General features: G+C 36.5%; 1 protein-coding gene across 3 annotated transcripts in view; it reads right to left on the reverse strand.

Moving 5' to 3' along the window:
• Positions 1-17,113, reverse strand: part of CCDC186 (coiled-coil domain containing 186) — a 49,824-nt gene that overhangs the window by 17,488 nt on the left and 15,223 nt on the right. For all 3 annotated transcript variants that reach the window (XM_058544044.1, XM_058544045.1, XM_058544043.1), the window contains 3 exons: positions 11,088-11,216; positions 5,475-5,687; positions 4,405-4,524 (listed from right to left, as the gene is read on the reverse strand). In XM_058544044.1, coding sequence (XP_058400027.1) covers positions 4,405-4,524; positions 5,475-5,687; positions 11,088-11,216 — 462 coding nt within the window. The remainder of the gene's footprint in view (positions 1-4,404; positions 4,525-5,474; positions 5,688-11,087; positions 11,217-17,113) is intronic.

Consider the following 17,113-nt stretch of genomic DNA (forward strand, 5'->3'; position numbering starts at 1 on the left):
AGAGATGCCTATGTGCCAAATAAATATTTATTGAATAAATAAATAATTGAATTAAAGAAAAGTGAGAATCATATTAAATGTGTTTTGGTTAAGGTACTGACTATGCTTCATTCATTGATTCATTCAGTATTCATTGAGAACCTACTATGTACCCAGCACTGTTCTATGCTCTGGGGAAATAGTAGTGTGAGAAAACAGACAAAATCTCTACTCTTATAGAGCTGACATTCTAGTAACGGAGATAGATAGTAAGTAAAATACGTAAGTAAAAAAATTATATTAGATAGTCACAAGTGCTAAAGAATAAAAATAAAGTAAGGACATGAGAAAGTTTGGGGGGAGGTGTTGAAAGTTTAGAGAGGGTAGTCAGGGAAAGTCTCTGAGAAGGTGATAGATGGTAAAGACTTGAAAGAAGTGAGCAAGATTTGCTAAGGAACTGGAAAATGTGACTGAGATAACTCAAGGATAAATCTAAGGCTTTTAACCTGAGCAACTATAAGGATGGACTGCCATTTATTGAGATGGGGAAGTGATGGAGGGAATGGGCACATTATCCACTCAATTTTAGACATGTTAAGTTGAAGATGCCTGTAAGTCATCCAAGATGTCAGATGTCAAGTAGCCACTTCAATATATGAATCTGGAAATCTGGGTAGAAGTTATAAATCTGGGAGTCACTAGTACATAGTTTTCTACGGCTATATTTTCATATATGTTTCTCAAGTTTCATGTTTTTCAAATTCACTAATCTTGTCTTCTGCAGTGTCTAATCTTCTGTTAATTCCATCCAATGTATTTTTTTATTTTTTCCCCCAAAGCCCCATTAGATAGTTGTATGTCATAGCTGCACATCCTTCTAGTTGCTGTATGTGGGACACGGCCTCAGCATGGCCGGAGAAGCGGTGCATCGGTGCGCACCCCGGATCCGAACCCGGGCCGCCAGCAGCGGAGCACGTGCACTTAACCGCTAAGCCACGGGGCCGGCCCAATCCAATGTATTTTTAATCTCAGACATTATATCAATTTGGCCTTTTTCAAATCTTCCACGTCTCTCCTTAACATACTCATGCTTTATTTATATTTCTGAATATATGGAGTATATTAATAATAGCTGTTTTAACATCCTTGTCTACGAATTCTATCATCTATATAATTTGTGGCTTTGTTTCTATTGACTGATTCTTTTCTTCTCATTATAGGCTATACTTTCCTGCTTCTTTGCATGTCTGGTCATTTTTTATTGGATACCAGACATTATGAATTTTATGCTTTTAGATCCTGGAGATTTTCATACTCATTTAAATAGTCTAGGGCTTTGTTCTCGGACATACTTAAGTTATTTGAAATAATTTGCTTCAAGGCTTTCGTTTAAAGCTTTGTTAGGTGGGTCCATAACAGACTTTATTCTATGGCTAATTAGACCCCACTGCTAAAGCAACACCCTTCTAAGGACCATCTGATGCCTTGTGTGTTAAGAGGGTTTTCTCTTGGCTGGTGGAAACATGAACTGTTCCTAGAGCTCTAGGAATTGTTGTCCCTATCCCTTTCTGATAGTTCTTTCTCCACCTCTGTAGTTTTCTCACACACATATACTGATTAGCAGTGAGCTAAAGAATTGAGGGGAACATACCACGGATCTCCATATCTTTCTCCTCTCTGATACTCTGCCTTGTTCCCCATACTTCAAATTCTGTCTCCTCAATTCAGGGAGACTGCTAGACTCTGTTTGGGTTCCTTTTCTTTTGCTGTAACTTGGAAACTTTCCAGGTATTACATCTTGCTTGTTTCCCTCCTCTCAGAGATGACTGTCCTATTCTGTCTGTATTGTCCCAAATCTAAAAACCTTGTTTCATATATATATATATTTTAGTTTTTTAAGGTAGGAGGGTAAATCTGGATGCTGTTACTCCATAATGCAATAGAATATACTTATAGCACAGAAGAGTTATAGAACACAACATAGAATATAGTTTTACTAAGGGAGATAAAAGCAAAGCTAATTAAAAGTGAGCCTTAGCTTCTAATTAGTGGGCCTTATGAGTAAACAAACCATTTAAGAATGAGGCTATCACTGACAACATGTAACCTTGGGAGAAGAGCATAGGAAGCGGCAGTCTTGTTGAGGGAATACATAAAATATACCGACCCCTGGTGACGCATTAGGTATGCAGTCTATTACAGTCTATTACATCCTGCTGGTCTGGATGTTGCCTTAATACCTAAGACTCCAGTGTTCTAGTTTGCTCTGAAGCAAAAATATCTGGCAGCACCCAGCACAGTCACACCACGGTCTACAAAGTTCTACTGCCACATCTGTTGCCAGCCATATCTATGCTCCAGTGAGATTGTCCTATCCTGAGACCAGGTAAATAGGTGGCAACTGGGTAAGTGAGGTACACTGGGGGAAAGTCCTTCTTCTTTATTCACTACACTCAAAAGGCTTTTGTTTTTAGAGGCTAGGTGTTAAAAACACATTTCAGTTTAACCTCTAAGGGAGTTTAGGGAAGGGAACAAATAAGTGGTTTCTATTGTTTGACCCTACTGCTGATTCCATTGATGATCAGGGTATCCAGTCTACCTAGTCTAAGACTTAAGTTCAGGTTATATGCCCTGGAGGTCTGATCAGAAGCTAATGATCACAATGAATCCAGTAACCTCCAGGACTCCAGTATTAATACCTAAGACTTGGTGGGCAGGGACTAGAAATTGGAAAGGGTGCCTGGAGAAAGCCTGACTACGAGTCCTGGCTCTTGTCCACATCTCAAGAGCTGGCCTACACTGCCCAGATCGTGATTAAATCTTCTCTCGTTTGATGCAGAGACTCCCTCTCACATCCAATAGGTAAATATGTACAACAGGTAACCAGGATCCCATCCCAGACACTCTTTGAAAGCAATTACTGTGTCTTCTATGGCTTTTATATCCTCCATATTGTTTAATACAGTGCTGTGCACAGATGGAGAACTAGTAAAATGCTGGCTGGTTAATAAGTGCTTTTAAAAAGAACTGGTAAATTTCTAATTTTCACATACCAGGTCAATATGCTTGACATTTTCATTTCCTAGCAATCTACACCATGTAACCTTATCACGTCAGCCTTAAACCTACTTACAAAGTATCTGGTCTCATCTGACTGCAAAGCTGCCATTAAATCTGTTATCACCCATTCTTTGAACACATATGGCTCAGAACACAGAAGACCTAACTGGCCTTTTACTCCTTAATGATAGTGTTCCAATAGGTTTTAGGACCCTGTCTCTTAGGACCATAGACGAGGACAAGGAAAGTGCCACAGACATTAGATGTGACCGGGTATTATGCTCAGAACTTGAGGCAACTCAGGTAGTTTAGAAATCATTACCATGCCACAGGATTTGGCATTTTAATTCCCCATCCTGGAACCCAAAGTAAAGGGAAAACTTGAAACGGTTTGTAGTAGCCCTGTTTGAGGTCCAGGGATTGCTGCCCCTGCTCCTTTCTGGTAGTTCTTTCTCTGCCTCTGTAGTTTCCCAACACTCATGCGCTGATCAGTAGTTAGCTCAGAACTTGAGGGAAACCCACCATCCTCTAACCTATCTTTGACCACTGTCAACACAGACAAGTCTCCTTACACTTGACTTTGATAATATTATATACAAATATCCAAACGTTATTAACAGTCCTACTGACTAGAATTATTTAATGAGATAACTCATGATTAGTTTCAAACAGTATCATTACGCCTCTTTTTGAAAACTTGGAAATTCTTCTTTCCATAACACTGCTCTTCCATTTAAGCCACATTTCAGAGTTATTCTTCACTCACATCCTATTATCTTCAGATTTTTACTACCTCTCATACCAGTTCAGGCAGTGCTGCAAATTATGGCATCAGGTACCAGTCTTTATAATCACTTTTCATTATATTAATCTTTTGATAAAATGACATTCATTAGGCACAATACCAATGGATTTATATTCATAATAAACAGAGAAGGAAATTTATTCTTAAAATCTTTATATTACATTTATATTCAAACAAGAATTTATATTTCTTGATTGTAAGAATCTAAGCATTACTGATCATTTAAAAAATTTCCAGAGTTTACTTTCAATTTTGATATCCTACAGATTCTCCTCTTCTCCTTGAATTTCTGACAACGTTTAATATAAAATATAGCATACCAAAAAATGCTTAAAGAACAAAGTCAGTTTGGGGGTTGTAAACAATGAATAATAAAATTTAACATTCTATCCAATTTAATATGTAAATTATGCAAAGAAATATCTTTTTACAATCACCAATATTCAGGCCCAAGCTATCCTAAAGAAGTCACTAAATTAAGTTTTGCGCCTCATTAACTATTACTGCATTTGCCCTTAAAACTGATTCTAATAATTTTTCCATTGCTTTACAGTACTCACCTTGTGTGAATCCACTTCTGCTTTTAATTTGTTTTGTGCCCATTTTACTTTAATGATGTGAGAGCTGATATCTTCCTTTAATTTTTCTATCTCTCTGACGAGTCTAGTAGTTTCACCTTCCTAAAATAACATCACTAGGTCATATTTTTCATTTAAACAATCAAGCAATTAGTGTACCTTTTATACCTCCTCAAAATAATGCAATAACACTATAATTCAGGGGCTGGCACATTATGGCTTAAAAGCCAAAAAACTGATTTAAAGCTCAAATCATAAAGAGGGCAGTAAACCACTAAATCCAATTAACAGACGTAAGACGTAAGGTGATTAACATATATATATTTTAATCAGCTAGATAGGTTGCGAGTACAAGCATACCTTTATGATTCTTCTCAACTGGCTGACATTAAGGTAAAATGTGAATTAAATTGGTTTTGCCAGAATTCCTGAGAACAATGACAACATTCCTGAACTAAAAGTTAATAAAAACTAACATTCATCACCAAGAAATGATAATCCACTGGAAACAAGACCATGCCATGAGGCTGCTAGTTAACAGCAAGGGCTCTGAACCTAAAACAGCTCAGTAATTAAATCTCCTTGGACAGCATCTAAGAAGAGTATGTTTTTTTGCAAGAAAAATATAAATTCTGTTCTATGATGAATAAGTGTTATATTAAGATTCTGGTCAAATTATACTTTTGGCTCAAAAACTATTCCTATTTTGATACTACTATGCATATATCCTACCAAAATAAAATCTTCCCTTGAGGCACAAACTCATTTTCTTCAACAAAAATTTTAAAAGAAAGTTCTTAAAAAAAATCTATCAAGATAGAGTTATCTAACAAATAACGTGTCAATATCTCATCTTTTCTCAGCAAACACTTTTTGCAGACAGGTAAGGAGATACTGGAATTACTAAAGCATTCACGTTCTCAGAAGGCAAACTAATAAAAACAACTTTATGTCTAATAGTGGTTTAACCATGTTAAGTTATGATTACTTGCTTAAATAAGGAAAAGCAAAGAGAACAACGTTCCAATGAGGTACAAGAGCACAAGTTATACCTTTGTTTCGTACAGCTGGTGCAACCGTCCTTTCTCCTGAGAAAGCTGCTTAATTTTGTTAGTGTTTTTCTCAGATTCTTTATTTGCATCTCTAAGTTTTCTCTCAAGCGTCTCTTTTTCCTTTCGAAGGTCTAAAGATTCCTTCTCACCTCTTACATACTTCATTACCATTGCTTCTTTTTCCTGGCGTGCCTCTTCACATTTCTTGTTGGCCTTTGAAAAAATATCTAGTATTAATAAAAAACATTTTCTCAAATCAAAATAAATAATATTTTTGTATAATATTACCAAGGTATCTTTTGGTTTTTGCATAACATTCCCAGTACCTATGTCATGAAATTTTATTTTTTTTTTTTAATAATTTTATTTATTTATTTTTTTCCCCCCAAAGCCCCAGCAGATAGTTGTATGTCATAGTTGCACCTTCTTCTAGTTGCTGTATGTGGGACGCGGCCTCAGCATGGCCGGAGAAGCGGTGTGTCGGCGTGTGCCCGAGATCTGAACCCAGGCCGCCAGCGGCAGAGCACGCGCACTTAACCGCTAAGCCACGGGGCTGGCCTTGTCATGAAATTTTAAAACGAAAGGAAAAATTCAAAACTATTGGCTGGCTGGTATGGCTGCTCTTTTCTGTTTACTCCTCCAGATCCACTTTTCCACTTTTCCTATCCTACCCCGTGCTCCAGGAAGTGACCCTCAGGGACTAGATCAACAAACTTCCTTACCCTCATACTTCCAGTTGGGTTCAGCCAACAGGGGTCACTAGGCAGAAGATGGGGGCGTGCAGAGAGTGGGATCTGGCTCCTCGAGAGTCACCACAGGTTGGCTGAAGCCCCCTGCTCCTGTCAGGTGCCCTCTCTATACAACTACCTTCCCTGGGTTGCACTACCTGTGTCTTCTCCTTATTCCTTTAGCCCAAAGAGTGATAATGTCTTCTCCAGCAGACCCAGAATCCTGCATTTTCCCTTGCTGGGCTCCCTAAATCTTGCCCATACCTTTGAGTAAAGAGTCTTTTTATTAAATTCTCCTCAAATCACCAGTTTCTGTTTTCTGCCAGGACGCTGACTGTATGGATGACAATTTCTAAAATCTATAATCTTAGCTCACTCAAAAAGAGTAACAATGTGCTAATTAATGATCATTTGATTTCCTATATAAGAAAAGCTTCTTAAAGTATTTCGCACTTAATGAGAAATACCTAATTGGATTAAGTGTGACATCTATATACTCATTTAAAATTCTCTATTACTGGGGCCAGCCACATGGCGTAGCGGTTAAGTTTGCTCATTCCACTTCGGTGGCCGGAGGTTTTGCTGGTTCAGATCCTGGGCACGGTCCTACTCACTGCTCACCAAGCCATGCTGAGGCAGAGTCCCACACAGAAGAGCTGAAACTCTACAACTATGATACACAACTATGTACTGGGGCTTTGGGGAGGGAAAAAAAAAAAAAAGAAAGAGGAAGATTGGCAACAGATGTTAGCGCAGGGCCAATCCTCCTAAAAAAATAACTCTCCATTACTATAAGCTAGTACTCTATATTCTGAAATTTCATACAATGAAAACTTCTACAGATAGCCTTTCATTTAAGTAGATTCACAGTTTGCAAATATGATAGAGTACATATTTCTTTTATAGAGGATAGAATCTTAAACTTCAGGGACTTTCAATGATGTCTAGTGGTAAACGCCAACTGATACTGTAACTGAATTGAAGACGGTATACTGTAGGAAAAGCTCCTATGCTCTAATGAAGGATAGCAGCTTTGTTTTAATGACAAAGTTTCATGAAGTTCTGGTACAGGTGATAAGTACACCTAGTAAACACTCAGAATACTATACATATACATATAAGTACTTTTTTTTAGTCGTCCAATTGGGATTTTTCCCCCCACTGAAACAGCCTACTAATTTTCAAGAAAAACTAAGGAAAATATTGGAATAGGGATATCAGAGATCTCTGAGGATTTGACAATATGCTTGTGGACAATATGCTTGAGAAAACTGTGCTGGAATTGGCTAATGGAATTAGCTAGACTTTTAGATAACTGAATAACTGTACTTAGAAGAAGTCAATTAATGCTAATGTCAACTTTAAAAGAAGTCTGGTTTCATGACAACTTAACGGTCAGATATTGTATGAGCTTTTGAGAACACAAAGAAGAATAACTTGTGGCTTCTGTTCTGGAAGAGCTCACTACCTAGTAAGAACAACATATAAACAAACATATAATACAATGTAATTTCTAGTGAATGAGTGTACAAAGTTCTTTGAAAACACAAAAATACTAACATACCCTGGGAAGAGCTGGCATTAACAGTGAAAGATGCTTTACTTGAATGAGGTGCTATACTTGAGCTAGACATTGAAGGTTAAGTAGGATTCAATAGAAGACAAGGGGTTAGTCAAGGAAAGAAATTCAAGGTTAGAGTGATTATCATGTGCAAATGCCTAAAAGTATAAAATAGTATGATATACTTAGAGGATATCGAGTCATTTGGTAAGGTTTAAATTTGGTGTGTTGGTTGGAGTGGGTAGCACGTAGTTATAAAACAGAAAGAGAGGTAGAGATTAGATCCTGAAAGGAAAAAGGGCTTCTCTTGTAACGCTAATGATTTGAGACTTTTATCCTATAGGCAATGGGAAGCCAAAAAAAAGATTTATAAATCAGAACCTTTTATTAAATGTGTGTTTTAGTAAGATAACTGGTGGCAGCATGAAAGCTTCATTGAAGTTGAGAGATAAGCAGAAAAACCAGAAAAAAGACAACTACAATAGAAGTAAAATATTATGAGGCTCTTGACGGCAGCAGGGACTCTGCACCAGAATGTCCTGTTACTCAGTCATCTGTGGGTCAGTTGCAAAGGAATAACCTGGGTGCTAAAAGTTCACATTTCTATGTCCCACCTCAGAAAACGGCAGCAACTCCTTCAGAGGATTGTTGGGAATATTAAACAAGATAATATAGTGACTACTATTTAAGCTTCTATAGAAAGTCAGTCCATTTATGGTATAGATAAAGAAAGACAAGCCAGTAAAAGTCTTTGGATTTGACCAGTTTAAGATGTTCATCATTGACGTGGATGAAGATAAAGCATGAATAAGAATGTTGATAGCATTCAACAATCAGCTAAAAATTAAGATAACATCTAAGAAGTTCTGCTTGCAGATTAACCCTCCCCATTCAAAACACCAAAAATTTTAGATGAAATACAACAAACATCCTTTTAATGTACAGTTGAGCTCAAGAGAAAGTCAGAGAAATCCCCAGGGCCAAAAAATCTAAGAGGAAGCAGGAAGGGCTGAAACCTTCATTTAGCAGTACCAGGCCACAGGGGCAGGAGTGGGACATGTTATAAAGTCCCAGAGAATTTATAACATAACCCCACCCTCCTGTAAGTGTGAGGTTCAAATTCATTCTACCTATTTGGTCTGAGAAATGAAGAAACCTCAAGCTGGAAAATTAAATTGGGGAGTGTATGTGTTTGTGTGCATGAACACATGCACACTCATGCTGGGAATCTATTTCTAAATAAAACTTACCAGGTTTGGTGACTCTAGGTAAAGGGTAAACAAGTGTTCATTTTATTATTCTTTTACCTTTTCTAGAGGCCTGAAAATTCTCAAACTAAAAAGTTGAGAGGAAAAGTTAGGGGAATAAAGGAATGAAGCAGATCTATAAAGAATTAAATGGAACAGTCTCCAAAATCTACTTAATAATAGCCATCTCTTAGGGTTGTTGTGAATATTAAATAAGTTAATGCTTGTCCAGTGTTTGAACATGGGCTGGCACATAGCTAAAACTCACGTTAGCTACCATTATTAACCTCCCCTCCACTCTTCATCATTAGGGAGGAAACAGATACACCATAGTGAGTGTAATATGATGTCATTTGTTAAAAAAAGGGGAATGGGGGAAGAAAGGGAATATATAAATGCCTGTCTATGCAACAAACATTTTGGGAAGGATACACAGGAAACTGGCATCAGTGGTTGACTCTGGGAAGAGGCAAACGAGAGAAAAGGTTTGGAAGAAGACTTATTTTTTATTGTTTGAATTGTTATCGTGCATGTTACTCTTTGTTTTTATTTTAAAATATAATCTCCAAAGAATTTTTTTTTTTTTGTGAGGAAGATCAGCCCTGAGCTAACATCCATGCTAATCCTCCTCTTTTTGCTGAGGAAGACTGGCTCTGAGCTAACATCTATTGCCAATCCTCCTCCTTTTTTTCCCCAAAGCCCCAGTAGATAGTTGTATGTCATAGTTGCACATCCTTCTAGTTGTTGTATGGGGACGCGGCCTCAGCATGGCCGGAGAAGCGGTGCGTCGGTGAGAGCCCGGGATCCGAACCCGGGCCGCCAGTAGCAGAGTACGTGCACTTAACCACTAAGCCACGGGGCTGGCCCTCCAGAGAATATTTTTTGAAAAAAGCTCACTAGGGGGCCAGCCCCGTGGCATAGTGGTTAAGTTCGCACGCTCTGCTTTGGCGGCCTGGGGTTCGAAGGTTCGGATCCTGGGCACAGACCTACACACCACTCATCAAGCCACGCTGCGACGGCCTCCCATATATAAAGTAGAGCAAGATGGGCACAGACATTAGCTCAGCAACAATCTTCCTCAAGCAAAAAGAGGAGGATTGGCAACAGATGTTAGCTTGGGGCCAATCTTCCTCATCAAAAAAATTAAGAAAGCTTACTAGGTGATTCTAATGAAGTTATGCTTGGGTCCACTAAAACTAACAACTTCTTAAGGTCTTATCCTCTATATTTCCCTCCAATTAGTACAAAAAGTTCGAGAAATGATAGTATGAGTTTTAAATACATAACACATTTCTAACACCAAAGGTCAGTATATTATAAAGAATAACAGAATAAAGGTTGAAGACAATCTGTTTCCTAAAGTTCTTCCTGAAAGCCACCTACGGTAGCAGCTTCAGGGTAAAACGACTGGATCCATCTCACTCACACTGTAAGCAGTCAGTTAACCCTCTCTGTTTCAATTCACTGTGAGGACCAACTGTTAGGCACTGTGCTGGGTGTTATGGATACAGAAATGAAGATGACTAAGATCTCATCCTTAAGGAGTTCAGGCAATAATAATCATACAAAAGCATTGTTTAAAATGACCTCGTTTGAAAAACATATATACCGACTCAAAAAGATTACCAAGGTATATTAAGTAGAGAAATAAAGCAGGTTACAAAAAAAAAAAGATGTACAGTAAGATTCCAATCAAGTAGGGGAAAAACGTATATGAATAGATACACATAAGCATGTGTGACATATATACATCTGTGGCAAGATACATAACCAAAATATGAATAATTAGCTATGGAACAAGGAATGGGATATAAAGGGATTGGGGGCAGGAAGGGAGAAGCATAGATGAAGGAGGACTTTGTTTATTCTATACACTTCCTTAATTTATTAAATATTTTCTTGTAGTTAGCATGTATTTATGTATTGCTTTAGCATTTTTAAAAAAAGTTAATTTTTATATAAAATTACTTATTCCTAATATTCCTAATATTCCAAAATTGTCTAATAGGGTTAGTTTATGTTAATAAACGAGAAAGAGTCATCAGAAAGTTAATAATGATAATAACTTGAAAAATACCTGTTCCATCCGCTGGGCCATCTCTTTGTGTAATTGCTGAATTGCATTTTTAGCTGCAATGTCTTGAGCTACTAGTTTATCTTTGGAAGCTTTAACTTCTTTATTAAGTTCCTCTATTCTTGATTCTAACTGTAAAAAAAAAATTATTTCTAGATTATTTTTATAGCTATATCAAACAGGCCACCAATACCTCAAAAATAAAGACAAACAACTTAAACAAAAATAAAGAATGCAATGAATAGACTTCAACCATAGAAATCGAAAGTAGACGTTAGCAATGTTTCTATATTTCATTAGAATTAAGACAGTATAAATCTGAAGCAGATTCTGATAAGATAGATGGTAAGTTCTGGCACAATTACTAAGGAAATAACTCAAAAAAATATTGTGAAAATATCATGAAAGAAATTTAAATGTTACATGGTCACTTGTGCAAAAGAAAGCAGTAAAAGAAGAATAGGAGAACAAAGACAGGAGACATACGGAATATTAAAAAATGGTAGACATAAATCCAACTGTCAATAATAACATTAAACGAGTGGATTAAATAATCATATCAAAACACAGAGATTGTCAGACTGAAATAAAAAACAAGATCCAACAACTATGCTGTCTACAAGAGTTGCTTTAGATTCAAAGATATAAATAGACTGAAAGTAAAAGAATGGAGAAAGATATATCATGCAAACAGCAACCACAAGAAAGTAGGAGTGGCTATATTAATATCAGACAAAATAGACTAAAATAAAAAATGTTACTAGAGATAAAGAGGGACATTTCCTAATGATAAAAGGGTCACTCTGGCAGAGATGCATGACAATTATAAATATACATGCACCTAATAACATAATACCAAAATACATGAAGCAAAAACTTACAGAAATGAAGGAGGAAACAGACAATTGAACAGTAACAGTTGGAGACTTCAATATTTCACTTTCAATAATGGACAGAACGAGACAGAAGATTAACAAGGAAATAGGAGACTTGAACAAAACTATAAAACAACTGGATCTAACACATCTATACAACATTCCACCCAGCAACAGCAGAATATACAACCTCACCAAGTACAGATGGAATATTCTCCAGGATAGAACATACGTTAGGTCATAAAACAAATCTCAATAAATTAAAATATTGAAATTATTAATAAATTATCTTCTCCAATCATAAGCAAATGAAATCAGAACCCATTAACACAGAAAGAAATCTGAGAATTCACAAACATGTAAGAATTAAACAACACCTAAATAACCAATGGGAGAAATCACACGAGAAATCAGAAAATACTAGATGAATGAAAATAAAGACACAACACACCAAAACTTATGGGATGCATCCGAACAGTGCTTAGAAGGAAATTTATAGCTATAAACACCTATATTAAAAAACAAGAAAGATCTCAAGTTAATAAACTAAACTTCCATCTTAAGACATTGGAAAAAGAAGAGCAAACTAAACCTAAAGCCAGCAAGAGGAAGGCCAAAATGATGATTAGAGAGGAAATTAATGAAATGAAGAGTAGAAAAATAGACAAAAATCAACAAAACAAAAAATGGTTCTTTGGAAAGATCAACAAAATTGATAAACCTTTAAGCTAGATTGATCACTAGAATCAAAATGAAAGAGGGACATACTGACCTTACAGAAATGAAAAGAATTATGAATGAATACTATGAACAATTTAACTTAGATGAAATGGAAAATTCCTAGAAAGACACAAACTACCTAAAGTGGCTCAAGAAGAAATAGAAAATCTGAATGCACCTATAAGAGATTGAATTGGTAATCAAAAAATTTAAAAAAAACTATCTACAAAGAAAAATTCAGGCCCAGCTGACCACATGGGTAAATTCTACCAAACATTTAAAGAATTAATACCAATTGTTCACAAACTCTTCTCCCCAAAAAGGAAGGAACACTTTCCAACTTATTCTATGAGGTCAGTCCTACCTTGACAGAAAAACCAGACAAAGACATCACAAGAAAAGAAGACCAATATCTCTTATGAATATAGATGCAAAAATTCTCAACAAAATACTAGCAAACCAATCATGCAATATATAAGAAGAATTATACACTACGACCAAAAGGGATTCATCCTAGTAAGGCTAGGCTGATTTAACATGTGGAAATCAATTAAGGGAATACACTATATCAATAGAACTAGAAACACATAATCATCTCAATAGATGCAGAAAAAGCATTTGATAAAATTCAACACACTTTCATGATAAAAACACTCAACAAATTACGAATAAAAAGGAACTTCTTCAACCTGATAAAGAGCATTTGTGAAAAACCCACAGCTAACACTGTACTTAATGGTCAAAGACTGAATGCTTTCTCAAAACCTAAGACCGGGAATAAGAAAAAGATACACACTCTTGCCACTTTTATTCAACATTGTATTGGAGGATCCAGCCAGGGCAAATAGTCATGAAATGAAATAAAAGGCACCCAGATTAGAAAGGAAGAAGTAAGTGAAATTCTGTTTGCAGATAATATGATCTTGTATATAGGAAATCCTAAGAAATTCACAAAAAAATTTTTACAACTAATAAATGAGTTCAGCAAGGTTACAGGATATAATATAAAAAAATAAACTGTTTCTACACTTGTAATTAACAATCTGAAAATGAAATTAAGAAAACAATTCCATTTGCAATAGCATCAAAAAGAATAAATTACTTAGCAATAAATTTAACAAAAGAAGTGCAAAACTTACACTCGAAAAACTACAAAAGATTGTTGAAAGAAATTAAAGATCTAAATAAATGGAGAGACATCTCATGTTCGTGAATTGGAAAACTTACTATTATTAAGATGGCAGTACTCCCCAAATGAATCTATAGATTCAAAGCAATCCCTAACAGAAACCCAGCAGGCTTCACTGTTGAATGACAAGCTGACAGTAAAATCCATATGGAAACGCAAAGAACTGAGAATAGTCCAACAATCTTGAAAAAGAACAAAATTCAAGAACTCTCACTTTCAAATTTCAAAACTTACTACAAAACAACAGTAATCAAGATAGTGTGGTACTGGCATGATGACAGACATACAGATCAATGAAACAGAATTGAGTGTCCATTCAGTAAAGGAAGAATAGTCTTTTCAACAAGTGGTTCGGGGACAACTGGATAGCCATATACAAAAGAATAAAGTTGGACCCTTACATCATACCATATACAAAAACCAACTCAAAATGAATCAAGACCTCAATATAAAAGCCAAATTATAAAACTCTTAGAGGAAAACGTATGTGTAAATCTTCATGATCTTAGATTTGGCAATAGAGTCTTGCATATGACACAAATTGCACAAGCAGTAAAAGAAAAACAATAAAGTGGATATCATCAAAATTTAAAACTTTTGGGCTTCAAAGCACACCATCAAGAAAGTGAAAACAGGGCCTGGCTCCATGGCTGAGTGGTTAAAATTTTGCACACTCCACTTCCGGGCACAGACCTACTCCACTCACTAGCCATGCTGCGGTGGTGTCCGACATATAAAGTAGAGGAAGACTGGCACAGATGTTAGCTCAGGGCTAACCTTCCTCAAGCAAAAAAAAGAGGAAGACAGGCAACAGATGTCAGCTCAGGGCAAATCTTCCTCACCAAAAAAAAAAAAAAAGTGAAAACACAATCCACAGAATGGGAGAAAATATTTGCAAATCATATATCTGATAAATGTTTAGAATACAGAATATAAAAAGAACTATCACAACTCAACAATAAAAAAAATTTTTAAATGGGCAGAGGACTTAGATATTTCCACAGAAATATCTATTTAAGATATACAAATGGCCAACGAGCATAGGAAAAGATGTTCAACTTCACTGGTCATTAAGAAAATGCAAATCAAAACCACAAGATACCACTTCAAACCCATGAGGATGGCTATAATCAAGAAGTCCAATAATAGTAAGTGTTGGCAAGGATGTGGAGAAATCGGAACTCTCATACACTACTGATAGGAATATAAAATGGTACAGCCACTTTGGAAAACAGTGTGGCAGCTCCTCAAAAAGTTAAAGATAGAATTATCATTTGACCCAACAATTCCACTCCTAGGTATATACCCAAATGAAATGAAAGCATATGTCCACACAAAAACTTGTATATGAATATTCATAGCAGCATTATTCATAATGGCCACACTACAGAAACAACCCAAATATCCATGAACTGATGAAAGAATAAACAAAACATTGTTTATCTATACAATGGAATATTATTTGGCCATTAAAAGAAATGAAGTATTGATACACGCTATGACTTGAATAACACCTTGAAAATATTATGCTAAGTGACAGAAGCCAGACACAAAAGGCCACATGCTGTATGATTCCATTTATATGAAATGTTTAGAACAGGCAGATATAGAGAGACAGAAAGTAGATTAGTTGTTCCCTAAGGCTCAGGGAAGGGAGAGGAGAGGGGTTGGAGGGAAATGAGGAGTGACTACTAATGGATATAGGGTTTTTCTTTTGAGTGAGAAAATGTTCTAAAATTGTGATAAACGTTGCACAACTAAAAAACACTGAAGTGTACACTTGAAATGGGTGAACTGTAAGGTAGGTAAGGAATTATATCTCAATAAGCTGTTAAAAAAACGTAAACGTTAGCTTACAGTACGTGTACTAATTTTCCTCATGACAAAATTATCTAGAGCAACACTATCCAATAGAAATACATGCCACAGGTGTAATTTAAATTTTCTAGTAGCCACATTTTAAAAAGCAAAAAGAAACAGGTGAAATAAATAGTATGTTTTTATTAAACCCAATGTATCCAAAATATCATTTCAAATTAAGCTGTTTTACCTTTTCTTGTACTAAGTCTTCAAAATTAAGTGTGTATTTTACGCTTACAGCACCTCAATTTGGACTAGCCACTATTCAAGTGCTCAATAGCTATATGTGGCTAGTGGCTGCCATATTGAATTGTGCAGATCTAGAGATAAAATTAAGAAAATCCTGTTATACTGGCCAGCAAAAGAAAGGTGAGTCCAATTTTCTCTTTAAAAAAGGCACAACCACTAACAAGCTCGGGAAAGGAACAGCTCTGGCCCTCTCCCATCTACTCAGTCTGAAGTTTCTGGTCATTAGCAGTGATCTGTTTACCAAAACATGGATTCAGCCTAATATTAAGGCTCCCTCGAACTTTAAAACTCTAAGTTCGGTTTACATTTGGTGGTCCCAGAGCACATAAAAATCAGGATTAAACAGAGGCCGGCCCGGTAGCGTACTGGTTAGGTTTGCACGCTCCACTTTGGTGGCCCGGGATTTGCAGGCCTGGATCCCGGGTGCGGACCTATGCACTGCTTATCAAGCTATGCTGTGGCAGGCATCCCACATTTAAAGTAGAGGAAGGTGGGCATGGATGTTAGCTCAGGGCCAATCTTCCTCAGCCACAAAAAAATCAAGATTAAATATGTAAAATTTTACAAATACAGTCACCTTCCAACTGTGCAAAGGTTCATTAAGTATACCAAGGCACAAGTAAGTGAAACTTAGTTTAATTTTTTATTATATTATTACCAATTGTTTACTGTTATTTTCATTATATAGCTTTCTGGGAAGGTGAGACAAAAGGGAAGACTTTTTTTTTTTTTTTTTCTTTTGCTGAGGAGGATTTGCCCTGAGCTAACAGCAGTGCCAATCTTTCTCTGTTTTTCAGTATGTGGGCCGCCAGCACAGCATGGCCGCTAACAAAGTAGTATAGGTCTGTGCCCAGGAACTGAACCTAGGCTGCCAATGCGGAGCTTGCCAAACTTCATCACCAGGCCACCGGGGCTGGCCCAAAAGGAAAGACTTTTTAAGGCCAGAATGATTCTACTTCTGTCCACAGAAGAAAAGCAGCTCAGAAAGAGAAAGAGCAGCTCAGTTTTGCCACCAGTCTGAATATTCACTTTCTTGATCCATACATCATAGTACATTAAAAAAAAAAAAAAAAAGAAAGAAAAGGAAAGGAAAGGCGAGGCTGGGGAAGCCAGCTAGACAGATAAAATCTAAGTGG

Source organism: Diceros bicornis, chromosome 6 (genome assembly GCF_020826845.1).
Source record: "Diceros bicornis minor isolate mBicDic1 chromosome 6, mDicBic1.mat.cur, whole genome shotgun sequence".
In the NCBI taxonomy this organism is placed as follows: domain Eukaryota; kingdom Metazoa; phylum Chordata; class Mammalia; order Perissodactyla; family Rhinocerotidae; genus Diceros; species Diceros bicornis.